This window comes from Panthera leo, chromosome C2 (genome assembly GCF_018350215.1).
Source record: "Panthera leo isolate Ple1 chromosome C2, P.leo_Ple1_pat1.1, whole genome shotgun sequence".
In the NCBI taxonomy this organism is placed as follows: domain Eukaryota; kingdom Metazoa; phylum Chordata; class Mammalia; order Carnivora; family Felidae; genus Panthera; species Panthera leo.
The window spans coordinates 81,220,587-81,238,366 of NC_056687.1; the positions used below are offsets into that span (position 1 = coordinate 81,220,587).

Genomic DNA, 17,780 nt, shown 5'->3' on the forward strand with positions numbered 1-17,780 from the left:
TGGAAAGCATTTGGTCCAGTTCATTTCCTTTGACCCTTTTTTCCCCCAATTACTCTTTTAGGAATATATTTTAAGTAAAATACAGGTTATCAGTAAAAAAAACAAAAAACAAAAACAAAAAAAACGGGGGTGGGGGGTGGGGAAGCCCAACATTTAAGGAAAACATTAAAACTAGGTGAGTGAGATTCATCAAATAGAATAATTTTCAGCCACTGAAAACCATATTTAATGAATATTTAATGATATCAGAAATGCTTGTAAAATAATGATAAATGAAAACAGATTAAGAAACTGATTTCAATTTGCTAAAAACATACAAGCATACAAACAAATTGAAAAAAATACACCCCAAAATTAACAGCAATTTCCCCTAGGTGATTTTTAAATTTTTCATATTTCCTGAATTCTCCAAAATGAGCATATGTTTGTTCATGCATATAAATATATGTCTATAAAATATGTATTATTAAGAAAACTTGCCTTGTGCTTGCAGTACTGTAAGATGACCTCTCATTCTTTACCATCATAGTTAGACACCATAATTTGAACCTTAAAGCTAAAAATATTCCCCCACAGTTAGGATCTCAAGGTGGAAAGGGATTCTAGTTATCTAGTCCAGTGATTCCCAAACTTGAGTGTGCATCCAAATAACCTAGAAGGTGTTTAAAATGCAGATTGCTGGGTTTCTGATACAGTAAGTCTGGATACCTGAGAGTTTGCATTTCTGGCAAGTTCCCAGGGGATGCTGATGCTGCCGGCATAGGGACCCCACTCGGGATCAATAATAATCTAGTCGAACTTCCTGACTTACCAATAAATCCCAGATTTCTCCTCCACCACTAGCAAAACCTAGGTTTTTCCAGCTACATCTGGAAGCCTCTGATGACAGGAAACATTCTTGTGAAGCCAGGCATCCTAAGAACTTAGAGAACCGTTAACAGCTAAGACCTGAAAGATTGTGCAAGCCCCCACCCATCTCCCCTAGCCTCTCTTTAGGCAGGAGTGTTTCCCAAATGATTTGGGATGAGTCCATACTTACGGTTATTGGACATTTTGTGGGACATCATATGAACCATCTGCCCTGATGGAAGGAGTCCCTCAGTTGATTTCTTCTCTTGAAGTAATAAAAATGTGCTGGTTTGCAGGAAATGGCCCCCAAAACAAAGTCAACACCCGGCACTGTAACATTTTTAAATTTACCCCATTTTAAGGGAGAAATTACATATTGCAGTGGTTTTGTGAATTTCGAGCTATCACACAAGTGCCTACTGTATCAGTTCTCTCCCTAATAGACCAGAAAACTAAGAAAATGGGGCTGCTGTTCCTTGTGCTTGTCAGATGTTGTAAATCTCATAAAAGGTCTTTAAGAAAATCATGAAGACTTCAGTTAATTGCCTGACCAGCCCAATTAGCAGAGAAAATTGGGTTCTAACTACAGGGATATGGGATACTGTCTTTCTATCGTGGGTTGAAAAGGCAAGCTTCACCACATCCAACTACCTACAGTGGACTCTGAACAAGTTAACTCACTAGCTTCTCCTAAATGGGGGAGAAGGGGATAAAAACTGACATCTCCTGAACTCAAAATGAGAATATGATCTCCTACTTCTTGCTTTTGGTTCATGTACATACAGTGAATTCTCAGTTACATATAGCACTAGAATCCGCAAGCCACATCAAAATCTCATGTTAGCCAGGATCTCCATGTTGATGATCTACCCCATCAAGACCTTTGTCAAAACTGCTGAAAAAACAAATGGGAGGGGTCTGAGTTTCACTTCCTCCTCTTTGCCCTGGAGGTGCTAACAAGCAAATAAATTGCTCAGCTAGAGAAAGGAAAAGGAGAAGTAAGGGTCTTCCATTATCTAAAAAAAAAAAAAAAAAAAAAAAAAAAAAATGGGCTCTATCAGCGGGAAATGTAGGCAGTGCATCAGCTGTCACTGTCTGCCCCAAGCATAGCCATCTCCACTGCCAGTTCAGTCTCCCCTGGTGCTCATCCATCACCGCTTCCATGGCATGTGCTGTGCTTCCCAGGGCAGTGCACTGGTTCAGGGAGTACCACGGTGATAGGGTTCTTCCCCATAGGGGGCTCTGGTGCTCTGGAATGAGAAAAGGCTTCCCGCAGCACAAGGACATGTGCCCCAAGTCACCATGATCGGCTAGGGCTAAATTACATGCCACAGACAAGTTCTGTGAGAGTCCTTCGTCTGTGCCTCACTTTCATGAATCCTGGAATAAACATAGCGCCCGTAACAAAGCCCATAACACAAAATGGTACTTGATGTATTCTTGGTCTAGGAACTGCCACAAAACATAAAGATACCCTCCCCTTCTGGAGCTCCTGGGTGGTAAAAACCAGCCTAAGAGTCGTCTTCAGCTTCTGTCACCCAGGTTATGCTAATTATCCACAATGTCTTTTGGTTTCATCCTTGTCTTTCCATATCCTGGGGACTTATAAATTTAAACCTGGCTTGCAGTAGTACCCTTTTAGCCAGAGTCTCCCCCACTCCAACTTGCCCTGACAACAGCTGTAGAATAATTTCCCTGGAACTCTTTTCTTCCTCATGTTATTCTCCAGCTTAAAAGTTATCATGGTTCCCTGTTACCTCACATTACACCCAACCTCTGCCCCCTCCCCTTTAAAGCCCTGGCGTAACTGCCCCACCTGTGTCCCTGACCTCCCTTCTCATCCTTTGCCCCACACTCAACGAGGTCATACATTCATCCAGTGCCTTCCCTTTCTCTTTTCACCAACACATTTTCCTTCGCTTCCTTTCAAATCTTAGAATTCCTCCTCAGTTGCTCCCTTCAGACTCTTCTCAGTCCTTATCTAACTTCTTTTTGACACCACTTGGTCTATCCTACATTAATTTAAACTTATTGATGGGTCTCTGTCTGCAAGAATTCTTCTCTGGTTATCTGTGGTCACACCGTCAGTTCCAATGATGTAGACACCACGAGAATGAGCTCCTAGATTGCTTCTTTTGATATACATCTTTCTCCTCCAGTGTAAGATAACAATTATTTAAGCATTACATTCCATTTTACAGCTTAAAGTGGGATTTCGTTGACGGTCCCCCATTTGATCTTCACAGCAACTTTGCGAGGAAAATGGGACAAACGTTACTACCCTCATTGTATAGTTCAGCAAGCATGGCTTTGAAGGTTAAACGATTCGTCCAGAGTCTCACAGCAAAGAAAGAAGCAGGAGATCTGGGACCCAAACCCAGGTCCTTGAATCCTAAGTGCCTCTTGTTCCCATATCATCTTCCCACCCTGGACATGTGTCACACATGATAAATGCTGATGGACTGATAATGCAGATCAGTAATGTGCAGCATCATCAGGCCACATTCAGATAGAGATTTAACGTTCTGAAGCCATGCCCTGAGGATAAGGTTGGGAAGAAAGGCAAAAATGAGAATTCACCAGTGTCTGTCTTTCACTTCCCATTGACTTAAAGTTTGCAGGAGGAAAAAAAAAAAAAAGAAAGAAAAAAGAAACCTAAAATTAAAAAAAAAAAAAAAGCTTTTAAAATGAAAGTTGGTTTTTCCTGGAAAGCTGAGAAAAGAGGAAACACCTAAGGGAGTCACTTGAAACTTTCCACATGATGTTGCTTGGGTCAGATGTCAGAATGAAGCCTCTAGGCTATGAGTTACCAGTTGACATTTCTGCAGTGCCTAGACTGGAAGGGCCAGGAGCAGAGGAAGCTAGGAATCTGAAGAACTGGGCTCTAGCTGTACTGCCCTCTCTGTGTGACCCCAGGCTAATCCAAGGCTCAAGGGAGCCTCAGGCCTCCATTCCTTTGTCTGTCCTGCAGAAAGGTTGAATGAGATGGACCATGAGGTCTCCTCCGGCTGTGACATTTTGAGAGTCTATGAATAGCAAGGACACAAGACAGGTGCGAGCAGATCACCACGTGGGAAGCTCACACCTGTCTCTCCCCAGTGTTTCCGCCCCTCACTTCCAGCAGTGCCAAACTCCAGGCCCAGTGAGGGTCCAGTTGCCAATTTTGAAGCTGTTCAAGGACAGTCGTCCTTTCTGCATGGGGCTCCTTCCAACCCAAAGCTGGCCTTCCTTCCTCCCTCTGCGACTCACTCTCTCATAGGCTACTGGGATTTGCATGTCACTAACTCATTTATGCCTCTTTGCTTTTAGATTAAAATTACTCACAAGAATCAAGCGCCTATGATGATGGGGCCTCCCCAGAAGAGCAGCTTCTTTTCACTCAGGAGGAAGAGCCGTTCAAAAGACTAAACAACGTGCCATAATGCCAGTTAAACCAAGAGAGAAAATAAGAAACTGTAACACATACACACACACACACACACACACACACGCACACGCACATGCACACACGCACACTCATCTCTAACCAGTGGAAGCAAAGCCACCCTTCAGGAAGAAATCTTCATCTTCCCATACGTTCATTCTCTCTTCTTCAACAAAGGACACACCCCAACAGAGCCAGGACCCCCAGAAAATTTTGAATGGACCCAGGGCCCACCAGGGTGATGTTGGCTCTTGCAGCAACCTCCACATTCCCAGAAGGCCTTGAGTGGGACTTTCTGAGACTGAAGGAGAAGTCCCCCTTTCTTCCAACCAGTCTTGCAAGGTCCCTCACGGACGCTCACAAGGAAGCAGGCTGCAGGTTTCCTGCCTATGGTGAGATCGGATGTGGCCAAGGGAAAGCGCTCCCATTCCAGAGAACTTACACAAAGGTCCCTCTGTACAGAGACAAACGGCCTCCAACTCTCAAAGCATAACCCTTGGCAGGGCTCAGCAAGCGCACGTTGGTTTCTTAGTTGTCCTTCAAGCAGCAACTTCTGCCTGAACTTGCTGAGGAGGCAGAAAGGCTGTGGAAAGCTGTGTTTCCATTCTTGGTTCTCCACACTGTCAGTGGGCACTTGTTATTTTCCCAAAGCCTTCTCCTGGTGGCTGTGTGTTTGTTTGGAGACGGCTCCAAGAGCCCCCAGAGCTGCCTGTACAGCACACCTTAGATGTGGTATTTATTTTCTTAGTTCTGCGAACACCTGGGAGGGAAAGCAGAGAAACTGGGATTTATTTTTCAAATTGGTGTCATAATATTGTGTAAAAAGGGAAGAAAAAAAACCACCCCCAGCTTCTTTCTTTTTCAAGCCAAAGCGTGTTTCCTGTTTGAGTTCCAAGCCCTGGTGGCAGACTATTTCCTGAAGGCAGAGAAGATGAGAAGGAAGGACCCTTTGCTGAGAAGACCAGGAGACAAACCATCAGGTGGCTCCCACCTGCCTCTTTGCACCTACCACTCCCAGAGTGTGAGCTGAAGGCCCTTCTGATGATCTAATGTGTGTGTACATATATGTAGCATATATATTTATATATATATATATATATATAAATATTTATTTACTGATGGACTTCTCCTGACTGAAAAAAAAAAATATGTAGAATAGGAACAGAAAAGTGGGAAGGAAAAAGAAAGTTTTCACTCCCCCATTCCACCATTTCATGGTCAAGACACATTTCCCCATGGTGATCATGAGATTTAAGGGAAGTGAAAGTAGCTTCTTTATTGTAAAGAGACTGAGAATTCCTATTCTGGATTCTCAAAACAACCATGAAAGATACGCTAGACACAATTTACTCTCTCATTTGTCAGATAAAGGCACCGAGTCTCTGAAAAGTTAATAGACTTGTCCGTGGTATCTTAGCTGATGTGGTTTGAGAATAAGTGCCACTAAGAGGATATTTATTAGGGAAAAGAACCCACACATCTTAGAATAGGGTCATTTCTGGTCACTGGGAAATGATTCCATTCGAGTCCAGGTTGCCAGGGAAGAATGAACATGTAGCCCATGTGAGGATGGGACAGGCCCACGTGAGAAAATAGGGGCCTCGTGATGCTTCCCGGAGATTCTATCTGGCCTGAACTGGTAAGAAGTTGGTCTGGGTTGAAGGCACTAGACAGATCATCAAATTAAACTCTATCACCTGTCAACTCATCATGGTCCTCATGGCCTCCTAGTCTGGAAACACCTCTGGCTGCAGGGATGACCTCAGTGGAGACTCACAAGATGGACTGAGGCACCTTCTTCAAGGTGCTCCCAGCCAGTACCCAGAGGGATCTTGGCAGAGGCCAATGGGCTTCCTGCACCTGGTGCCAGCATCACCCTCCTTTCCTGAGGGCAAGTCTGTGTAGAACTTCATTACTAGACAGAAACATTTGCCTTGGCGCCTTCACTCCACTGGACCGCCATCCCCTCTGAGATTTCTTAAGAGGAAACGTGGGCCCACTAGACATTGCTCCACTGAGCTCTCTCTAATCTTGCACTGGGTCAGGAGCTTTGCACAAGGAAGGGAAATTAAGACTGTGTGTACACCCTGATCCTAACTGTGAAGGAAGCAGTCATCTAGGACCATCCTGCTGGACCTAATAGTGCAAAACAGTGGGTGAGGGGAAAACCAGGCCGTCTGGAGAATGTCTTGAATGATGGGATCCTTGGTGATGGGATGGACCAGCAAGCTCCAGAATAACAACAGGTACTATCTTGGAAGCCACTTGATTTCGAAACAAAGGCAGGTGTGGGCTCACTAATTCTGAGACATTTACAGACATTTTTGCATGTCTGATCCCCCAAGATTGAGGCTGTTGAAACATAGCACTGTCAACAGGTGGAACTGAGTCTCGGTGATTCACAAGTCAGAGTGGCCGTGGCCTGCTCTAGTCCAGTGCATAAGACTTGCAGTGTTGCTTGAGAGACATGTCCCAAGGCCTCCTTAGAACCACACAGTATAATACACCAGTGGAATTGCACTTCCAGTTTGGTAAGTCCAGTGTTGTTTAATGTGCTGTTGCAATTCATTCCTTAACTACTGTGACCATGGCTTTTTCCTGTAGAGCACCTCATCTTAGTGATCTTCCCAGCAACCTCAGAGGCTGACAGAGAATGTGTTACCCTCCCGATCTTAATAATGAGAAAAATTAAGCTTAATGAGGGTTCAGTGACTTCTCAAAGTCACACAGTTAGGCAAGCAGGGCAAAATCCAGTCCTTTAGTCTTCATCTTATTCTAATTGTGACCATGCCACAGACATGTTCTCACCTGCCCCCACAGTTCTACCCTACCAGCAATAAAAATAATGAAACAGAAAATCTTCAATACATTGTGTTGTCCCTGGACTGTTGAGCTAAGAGTTGCATCTCATTATGGCTTGGTCTTTGTGGATTTCCTCCAGTGAGTTGAGAATGGAGATAGACTTAGTAGAATGATTATATTTCAGGTCAGAGACCAGCTCCTCTCAAGATAGTTCTTTCCACAGATGGAAAAGATATGTTAAAATTGCCAAATAAATTAGGAAATACTTGGCAGAATCTGGAAGAGCCTCCAGACTGGCGTTACATAACATGCATATACATTATACATATGCACATTATATAAGGTGACATAGTACTTAATGTGCTGTATATATTATGCAAATTACATATTTGTGAGTAATCATGATAAATATAGAGACCCACTAATCACTTTTTTACACATACTCAGTGACAGATTAGGAAGTTACTTTGCCAGAGAGTCTTAAAACTTACTCTCTCCTGCTGCTTTGGTTCCAATTCCTGACAAAAATAATTGCATCAACTTTTCCCATCTCTAGCCCCCTCTCCTCTTAGCCAAAACCCTCAGTTACCTCCTGTCCCAGCTAGGCTGTACCTTCCGTGGAACACACCACAATTGGATCCATAAAAATAGAATCATGGGGATGGGAAGGATCTAGACTTCCAGATTCCCTATGTCCCAGGCCTACATCTCAACACTCCCAGGCAAGTGGGTGCCTAATGCTAATATCAAAAGTAGAGAGGAGGGGAGAGGGGAGGGAGGAAGGGTGGAAGAGTCTACCAAACCTCCAAGGAAGGAAACTTCATAGTGTTCCCTGGCCACCAGTTCCAGGATCTAACAATAACCAATCAGGAAGTTATTTCAAACATCTAAGTCCCCACAGCATATCTGAGACCATAATTTCCTAAGATGTGTTTTGCAAAATGCTAGTAGCCATAAAATGCTCCATGAAAACAGAATTCTGTGATCAAGTACTAGCTCCCTTTCTGGGAGAGACAGAGAGAGGCCTAACACTAAGAACTCACCATGAAGAACCATAGAGTCCTTTACTTGTCTGTCAACATCAACAGATTAGAAACACTGCCTTATGCCCACAATTTCTTCTTTTTGTCCTCAGTGGGGATAGGAACATGCAAGTAACCATCCTCAGTAATAATATTCCCAAAAGTACTTCTCTAGGAGAAGTAGTCTCCATTCTTAAGACACTGTTTAGTTTCTGCTCTGTGATTGTTCCCGTCTACATTCTTCAAGTAAGAATCAAGGATCTGGACTCTTTGTCCCATGGGTGAGGAAGGGATTGGGGGAAACATGATAGCTTCCAGGGGTCAGACTTTATCTGTGTAGCTCCAGAGAAAAGAATCAGGTCTAAACAATGCAGTTATAGAGAGGTTGATTTTTATTCAATTGAATGACTGCTCTTGGAACTGGCCTAATATGGAAAGGGCTTTTTCTGGGGGGAAGAAGAGTTACCTGCTCTTATAGGATAGGCCTTGACTTGGTTGGGTGGGGAACTAGCAGTGATTGATCTACCTTGTCCAAAAAGCAATCAGAACTGTTTTTGTAAGCATCAATGTTAAAACAGTATCTATTACTTCCTTTTGAACAGCATGCCTCAGTGTCCCTTGTTTTCTGAAAGAATGAAAATGACTCCTAGAGAGATTTCTGGATCGGTGGGTACTGATCAGTTAGACCACACTTAATACATGGCAAAATTGACCAGAATCATTGACATCCTCGAGGATAGCTAGTGGTAGTTATCTCTTCTCAGTAGCTTGGAGTGTTAAAGGAATGGGGTTCAGTATTCAAATTAAAAGAGATTTTGCTTTTCTGTTGGGGTCCATAGTAGCAGTGCGGAACTGTTCTAGTCACAAATTTCGGGCCTGCATCTGACTTGCAATAACAAGGAAAAAGAAACTATCCCACATGTGAAATAGCAATCAAGTTTTACATAAAACAACAGAGCAGAATTGTATAGAATTTCACATGGAGCCATTGTTTATAGCTCCCCTTGATGTCCCATCATACTGGAGTGTATCTTTCAACTTTTTTACTGTAGAGAGAAAGCAGGAAATGGAGACAGGAAAGGGAATGCCCACTTATTGCTTACTGGATACAGGGCATCACGTTGAGGCCTCCATGTGCTGTCCCATTTAATCCTCAGAACAGCCTACGATAGGAGCATTGTACTTATTTCACAGATAAAGGTATTAGTGCGTAGAAAGGTAAACCACCTTGTCCAAGTTCAAACAGATAGTAAGACATGAATCTGTCTCACGAAAATGTATGTTTTTTCTACTATACTTTAGTGCTTTTAACATTCTTATCTGTTTCCAATCCCACTATCATTCTGGGTGAGATTACACAGCGTTGGCAAATTGATCTATCAGGTCCACCTCTGTGTAGCCCTCTAATCATGTTCCTACTGAAGAACTCTCAGTGCTTGTTCACATTTAAGCTCAACAGCCTCTGTGGACAGCTGGAACCTCAAACCTCAACTTTGCAATCAAATTGACAGCCAAAACTTAGTCTTCAATGTTTCCAATTCTAGGTGAATGGGATGCACTTCCCAGGGCTACCTCATAGATTTTCTACCCAACTCTGTGAGTGGGAGAGCAGCAAGCTGTCTTCTCAGACATAAATGCCATGGTCAACGGTGACTGGCCTGCACAAGGAAGGAGGGCTGGGGTTGTTGAAGGGAGCCTCCAGCAAGAAGGCTCTGCATGTGATCCTCATTAGTGATAGGCGTGGGCTGGGCCATCTGTATTCCACAGGAGAACAGAATGGCAGGCTGCCTTTCAGATGCCAAGAGAAGCTATCTAATGGGAAGATCCAGAGAGCTCAAAAAGCAGACAGGCATCTTTCCTCAAGGGGATCTCTGTAGGAATCCAGGGACATAGAAAACCAAGGGTTTTTGGAAATAAGCTGCTTGACTTGCTGGGTACCTACCCTGGCTACCACTTTATTCTTCATGTCCATGGTGCAGAATGGCAAGCCAAGGCCTGCAGCCTCATCTGCTAGCTAAACTCCCTTCGATGGAGCCCACGATGAACCTACGTTATCCTAAAATCTGTGGATGCTGTGGCAGGTGCATCATAGCAAGGCACCAGGGTTTGCAGCTAAGCCTTCAAGTCTCCCAAGGGTCAGGAAACACTGTAACCAGGAGGGACCATATGACTGGATGTTCAATGCAGATCCTAGAGAAATAATCAGAAAACATGAGGACAACTGTAAATTGGTCAAGTTAGGAAAATGCAACTTGGAAGCAAAGAAGAGAACATATAACGCAGTGTCAAGCACGTAGTAGGTAACGAGTAAATATTTGTTAAATGAATGAATAGCTAAAGTGGGTATCTGTCCCTGTATCCTGGAATGGATAGGGGAAGGGGGATAGAGGTGATGAAAGCTTTTTAACTAACAGCTCAGGAACTTGAAACCACAGGATGTAGAGGGAGTCATGGGGGCCTCTAACTACCCAGACATCTGTTGAATGATGGACACAGCTAAATATGGATCATCAAAGGGCTTTCTAGGTCACATGGAGGGCAGTTTCATGATTCAGAAAATATGAAATTCAACTTGGACAGAAAGACAGAAATATTTGCAATCTACTTCTTAGCCATCAGGTCAGAATGGACAAAGAATAAAAAGGCAGCACAGAAGCGGAGTTACAACACAGTGAGAGATCAGCATAATAAGGTACAGATTCAGAAGATGAAAAGACATGGAGAACTGGGTTTTTTAGCAGATATTTGGGCAAGGAAGCTGAGCACTATAGTTCAAAATGAAAGAAAGGACTGACAAATCCTTTTAAAAAAAAAAGCAGCTTAAAGTTGAGTTAATGGTAATATGTGGGACATGTCCAGGCATTAATGAAACTCTTATTAAAATACTATCATTTATTGTGCAGTCCAAAGCCTATTACTTTTATGACCACTGCTAAACTTCACAGGAACTCTCCTGAAGTGGGTGGTATACAGTTCCCTACTTGACAAACAAGGACTGAGAAACGGAGCAGATCTCATAGCAGCAGATCCAGGATTCAGATCTGTCAGTATCTGCCTTCAAAGCCATGTTTGCACCTCACTGCCACTGCTGATGACTCTGAGCTTCAAGCGTAGTGGCAGGGATTTTACCACCCCAAACCGATCCCTTGTGCACGACTCAGCGGACATCCTTCTCAACCTGGAAATCTGAGTCCACGAAGCTGGGGTGGGAAGCAGCACTCACTTGGCCAGCCACAGAGGCTCATTGAGAAGGAGTGGACCTGGGCTGTGGAAGGTGTGTGCACACTTCACCCTCCCTTCTTCTTAGGCCCTCTCTCCAACGCGCCAGCTGGGCCGTGTCCTAGGACCTTACTCAGACAGCATCCAGCCAACAATGAACAGCTGGTAAAGAACTCACCAGATCAGGGTGTTCGCATAATATGAAAGATCATCTTAAAAGATACACAGAGACCATATTAAAGATCAGGAGCAAGTGAAATGAGGTCAGGTGGTCAAGCCTCAGAATTTAGCAACCGATACCTAAAGGTGGAACAGAGATCCAAAATGTCCTTTTAAAAATCTGTTGGATGAATCATAATTTGGAGTAAAAAGACTGCTTCTGGAATGATGCAAAAAAAAATGTTGAACTTTTTCCTTTCCAAAAAAAACAAAAAAATTGTTTTTAAAAATGGAACGTTAGCAAGAACTATGAGGTGAGGGATGATAAAATGGTCATTTCTTTTTACCTTAGATGAGACAAGAGGAAGTGCACTTCTAAACCTCACAATATAAATGGAAATCCAGAAAAAGATTCCAGGAAGTGTGCATTTTCTGCTGAGGGATTAAACATCAGTACTTTCAAAGTAATTAATGAAGTGACTTTTTTGTCTTTTTTATTTTTTATTTTTTAAAGAAAACTGGTACTAATAGGTCACCAGGAAATGGCACGATCTTCAAGAAAAGAAAAATTTTCCTGATGAATATTTCCTCTCTCCCCAACATCTTTGAGGTGAAAGGATTGAGAACTAACTAGATCTTTTAACTCAGAGCAACATACATCATGGAAGGTGTTAAGAACAGAGGATATCATTAAAATTGCTGTTTGGGGTTTGCTGTCATCACTCTCTGCTCCCACCAGGCATTAAGGTAATGATAATAAACCTAAGAAGAGTAAGTAATCCCCATCTCCCACCATCTCCCTGTCAGCCTCCTAAAGCTCCCACCACCTGCCCAGGTTAAACATACTTCCTTGAATTAGGGTATCTGGGAGTAATTTCTCTTTATTACGGACATTTTCAAACACATAGAAAAATAGAGTCATGAATATAATGAGAACACTTCTACCTGTCACTTAAGATTCAACAGTTCTTACCATTTTGCCTTATTTGTTTCATACTTTTTTACTGAAGTATTGGAAAGTAAATTACAGGTGTCATGACATCTCACACCAAAATACTCAACGCATATATCATTATCAGGGATCCTTCCTTACGTGTGAAAGGCTGTGTGTATCAAACACTCTGCTCTCAGAAGATGTCAGGGTGCTCTGGTAAGCTCGGTTGTTCCTCAACTGTCTGAATCCTGTTGTCACACATAGAAGTTAATCAGGACAGGGGCCCTGGGTGGCTCCGTTGGTTAAGCATCCGATTCGTGGTTTCGGATCAGGTCATGATTTCATGGCTTGTGAGTTCGAGCCCCATGCCAGGCTCTGTGCTGGCAGCTTGGAGCCTGCTTGAAATTCTCTGTCTCCCTCTCTCTCCACCCCTCTCCAACTCATGTTCTCTCTCTCTCCCTCTCAAAAGTAAATAAATATTCTAAAAAAGAAGTTAATCAGGACATCGCTCACACACTCATGAAGAGAAAGTTTTGGGTGGAACCCAAGGAAGGTCTTAGCTGTATTCAAATCGTTCCCGATTGATCTGGAAAGAGGAAACAGCACATTAACTAAATCCTCAAAAGACACAAAGTGGGAAAGTGTTATAAGCACTAAGTGATGCCAGAGAGAAAATGCAAAGCACTTGGGGGAGGTAGAAATTTACCTGAACAATGTGTGTTCTTATTTTTGAAATAAAAATTGTTTAAAGCATTAATAGTTACAGAAAGACTGGGCACACAGTATTATTTGGGACAGGTAAAACACTGTATCTGCAGATTCATTTAATCATATAAAAGACAACTGTAGTTATTGCCCTCACCCTGTGAGAAACATGGCGCTAGACTGGGTGTGGGTGCGGGGTGGGGGTGGGGTAAGCTGCTGAGATGCACAGACAGGTCCTCCCCCTCCACTGGGGCATAACTGAACTGGAAGTGTGTCAACTCCTGAGAGAACGTCTGGGAAGCTTGGTTGAGAAGCGTTGGCTCACTTATGTGGGGTAAGATATCATTTTCAATAGGCAAAGAGTAAAAGAAGCAGATATCATTCCATTTGCTCTGTGCTGGGGTCAGGGCAGGCTACCTGCAGATGTTCTGGGCAAGAGGGTGGGCAAGGTGGTTGGGTAGTTTGCTTGCAAAAGTCTGCCGGCTCAGTGATTCCGTCAAACAAAAGGGAAGCAGGCAAAATGAGTGACAGTAGGTTCCAGAATGTTCAGCCTGTCTCAGTAAGTGAAATACGTTTCCAATTCAAAACAGCCTACATGGTGGCAATGACTGGAAACTAAGGCCTGATACCCAGTCTGTGGCTGGTGGACCAAACTGAGCACCCATCTGGCTTTCCACAAATTGGGAGGAAAAGGTTCCTCATCCATAGCCCCAGTGCATATCTACATTTCTTTTGACTTATGAAACACCCCACCACACCACCGCTTCCCCCATGGGGTTCATAAGAACAAGCACCACCTTCTTCTGTCCTGACGTTGCTGCCATAAGGAATGCAAGTCTATGTTGACTGACTCGGCAATGAAAATTGTTTTCATCCTCCTGAGAGGAGGAACATGTTTTCTTCCCAGAGCGCCCCCTCTTTGGAAGAACACAGTCTTTCCTGAGCTCCCTCCTCCAGCCTAACCCCTGGCCCTGAAGCCCAGGATCCGCTGATGGGCGAGAAAACACATGAGCTCACTGGAGCTTATATAAGAGCTCTTGGCAGGCCTTCCCGGGAGCATGCTCACATTTGCCTTGTCTAGGCAATGTGAGTTTTCTTTTCTCTATCTCCCCAGAACAGAGAGGGCTATGTGTACTCCTGTTCATTAGTAGTTTTGTAGCAGGGAGGAGGAAACACAGCGTTCCTTCCTATAGCCCAGTGATTCAAATTGGCACAGTTTTCCTGAGGGGGAGAAATAGTATCTAAAAGAACTCACCTGTTTGTGTTGAGCCCCTTGTCTTAGTTCTTTTCCATGAGGAGGCCGTATGGCCTCCGTCCCTGCAGTGGAGCCATGAGAGCAATAAGGGCCGAAGCCTCCTCGACATCTCTGAGGACTACAGCTCAGGTGTCCCTTCTGAGATGTTTGTGAGCAGGGTCTAGAGCAGAGAGAGACAGAATGGATGGAAACTCCTGTCTTCCCTCAAAGGTAAAAATAAAACATTTATGCAGATCTTTCAGGTGTTCTCATTGGCAGGAAATTGATCCTGCCTCCAGAGGACTTGGCGAAAACTCCTATCCTTCCCCAGACTTCATTTTCTTGATGGAGGAAAGAAACTTTGGGGAAACTTTTGGGAACTGCATTCTGGAAACTCAAAGAGAAGCAAGGAGAGAGAGAGAGAAAGTAAAGGAAGGTCATGAGTCCATCCTCCAAATTCAGTGGGTGTTTTACATGGCTCCCAAGAGGAGAAAGGATTTGGTTCTTCTTTTGTGGCTGAGGGAAGAAAAGGAGAGGGAGGAGCCAGGGGGCCCTTGGCCATGATGGGCTCCACTGTGCCTCCCCACTGGCTCCAGGCCTGGACAGCTCAGGGCAGTGCCAGACAACACAGGGAGCTCAGCCTGTGCCTTCTCATTCTCCTTCCAGAGCTTCAAGGCTATGACCAACCCCAGGATGCTTCCTGCCCACAGGCAGGTGGGGAGATGCGCTCTCCTCTCCCTGCTCAGCATTATTCTACTCCTCTCCTGGGGCCAGCACCCCTTCCTACCTGACACCAAGGAGCAGGAGGGAATTGAGCGAGTGTCAGATTATGTCTCCGTTTTCCCACCTGTGGGTTGGGGCCAGAGAGGGCGGTTCACATATTTATTCATTTATTCATCCATAAATACTGTGTTATTAACCAATGTTGATTTGCCAGGCACTGTATCCTAACTTCTTAACGTATTTCAACATGGCTGTCTTGCTTTTTCTCAGCCATTTCCCAGCACATGCTGCTTTTCGCAACCTGCACCCACCTGCAATGCCCACTTCTTCCACTTTTTCCTTTTTCTTTTATTCTCATGATGTTTCTCTTCCCTTTCCTCCTATGATTCTATTTTTAGAGCTTTCATACATAAAATCAGAGGATCATAGGGATCTTAAGGGGACATTTGCCCACTTTGTTATCTCCAGGCAAGTCTGTGCTGAAAAGGCCCAGGAAAGATCAGAGAACATCATCCCGAGCCCAATTTCAGAATGTATTCAAGTGTCTTACAGCTTCTCCACATCAAGAAATTATCTCCAATGCCTAACTGAAACCCCTCTGTTCAATACTACGCTCCTTTTTCTTTTCCTTTTGGGTCATGTCTCAGGCCTAAAGCACCTTTGTGGGTATAGAACCACTGAGGAGTTTAATGCAAAACAGCATAGCCAAACATCCCAGACCAGAGGATATGAGCTTCAGTATGAAAACAATAGAACCAGGAACAAAGAAAGGACCAGAGACCATAGCAATTAAGTAGGTTTAGTTTCTGTGAAATCAACAAAAAGAGAATAAGAAAGAACCCACAAGTATAACCCTACTGGAGTCATGATTTCTGATCAACTACCTCAATTAACACAAAAAGTCCATTGAGCAGGGAGTTTTGGAGTCAGCCCCCTATTGTTGGAAAGGCTCTTCCTTCCATGTCATCAAGTTCAGCCTTGCACACAGAGTTGGTAGCTAGCATAGCACAATGTCAGTGCTCTGTCGATTGTAGTTGAATAACAAATGGTGGTCATTCAGCTCTGGCTCCAATGCCACTATATGCAGAATTCCTCTCCAGAGCCGTTTTTCCAGGCCTCTGGTTAGGAGGCAACCCAGGTCTACACTTGGACAGGGCCTAATGCTCCAAATGTTGCCCTTTTTGATCTGCACAAACCTGCCAAGATTGCTTGCAGCTGATAGAGGCAGTGTGGGTAGTGGGCCTAGCGGGTGAGTCGCCTGACGAGGAGGCAGATTTCAAAACCTGCACCATTTTCTTCCTTCCTTTCTTCTCCAGATGACAAGAGGCAGGAGATCCGACTAAAGAGAAGAAGGTCCTACAGCAAGTTGCTGACCCAGCTTATAGCACAGCTGCCCTCTTCCACAGAATGAGAAGAAGCAACCTTTTGTGCCTCTGTGTACCATCACCCTCAACACTCGGTAGATACCTCAGAGAAAGTGATATTGTTAGCAAGAAATCATAATCCCAAAGAAGCCACTGCTAAGGTGCGGTTTCTGATGGATGCTTTTCTTTCTCTACAGAAAACAAGACCCTCCTGTCTTGGAAAAGTCTGGCAACTGTCCCATAGAGGCTGCTGTGGAAGGGAGCCATTCCACATGCCAGGATGGTGTGAGGGATGAAACCCTGCCTGGGAAACAAGCGCAACATGGGGAGTAGGCTACAGTCCTGTCTCAGCCACATGGCCTTGGGCATGTCCTTTAGCCTTCTGGGGCCTCTCTTTCTCTGTCTACCAAACAAGGGGGCTCCAAAGACTTTCCCTCTTCACTGATCTTGCCTTTACCTGGGGTAAATGCTGCGGCCAAAGGAGAGGGGGCAGGGTCCTTGTTCTTATGGGTCTCCCACCAGGCCCAAGGTTTCCCCCAGCCCTGCTACCCTGAAGGGCTACTCCTGGCCGCTTCAAGAATCTTCTCTTCCTTCTTAAGGATTTATCAGGCTCAGAAATCAGCAGATTTGGGGGACCAATATGAAAAAAACTCTATGAGGAAACTCTTTGATAAGCCCTCCACCTTTACACACACACGCACACACACACACACACACACACACACATATACAAACACACATACTTGATCCCTGAAGTGTAAACATCTTCCCTTCTGTGTATCAGACCTATCTTCCCCTTTCTCATTGCCAGTATGTTGGGAGAAAACTCATTCCCACCAGTGGAAAAGCGCCACTTCCTCTTAGAGAACTTAGCTAAACCTCAGTGTTTGGGGGTGACCCTGGGCATAGGTTGAAGCAGAAGGTCCTAACGCACCTCAACCACGGCCCATAAATGCAGACTCTACCAGCCGAGACTGAGGCAGTAACTAGGTAACACAGTGCCGGGTCCAGATCCTTCGCTCGTGGTCCACCCACCTCCACAGCCTCTTCCACCCATAGATATGCTGTTCGTAGTGGTGGCCGCCTGCTCGAGCCTGCCTGTCTGCCTGCATTGAGTGCCGTACATTGTTCTGTAATGTACCGTATATATGTGTGTCCTCACTCTGTGGTTTACTACAAATAAAAGTGACAGCGGGTAGCTGACCTCTGACCTCTGGGGTGGTTTCTTTTCAAGCCACCGCTTGAGAAATCTGGGTTGTCTGATCAGCCACAGAGCACTGGAGACGAGCATGGTCCTCTAGACTCCCGGGTAGCCTATTCACAGGTGCGCACTGCCAGGGGTTCC

The 17,780-nt window shown here is 44.5% G+C and overlaps 1 protein-coding gene and 1 long non-coding RNA gene across 2 annotated transcripts in view; both read left to right on the forward strand.

Annotated features, from left to right (window-relative positions):
* Positions 1 to 5,338, forward strand: part of DGKG (diacylglycerol kinase gamma) — a 202,365-nt gene extending 197,027 nt beyond the window's left edge. Inside the window, exon 25 of the mRNA XM_042955649.1 lies at positions 4,159 to 5,338. Coding sequence (XP_042811583.1) covers positions 4,159 to 4,257 — 99 coding nt within the window. The 3' untranslated portion in view covers positions 4,258 to 5,338. The remainder of the gene's footprint in view (positions 1 to 4,158) is intronic.
* A 103-nt stretch (positions 5,339 to 5,441) lies between these two features.
* LOC122230011 lies at positions 5,442 to 17,595 on the forward strand. The gene is made up of 4 exons (XR_006207247.1): positions 5,442 to 6,804; positions 11,990 to 12,222; positions 16,388 to 16,530; positions 16,633 to 17,595. It is a non-coding gene; the product is annotated as an uncharacterized LOC122230011 (long non-coding RNA).
* Positions 17,596 to 17,780: the final 185 nt, after the last annotated feature.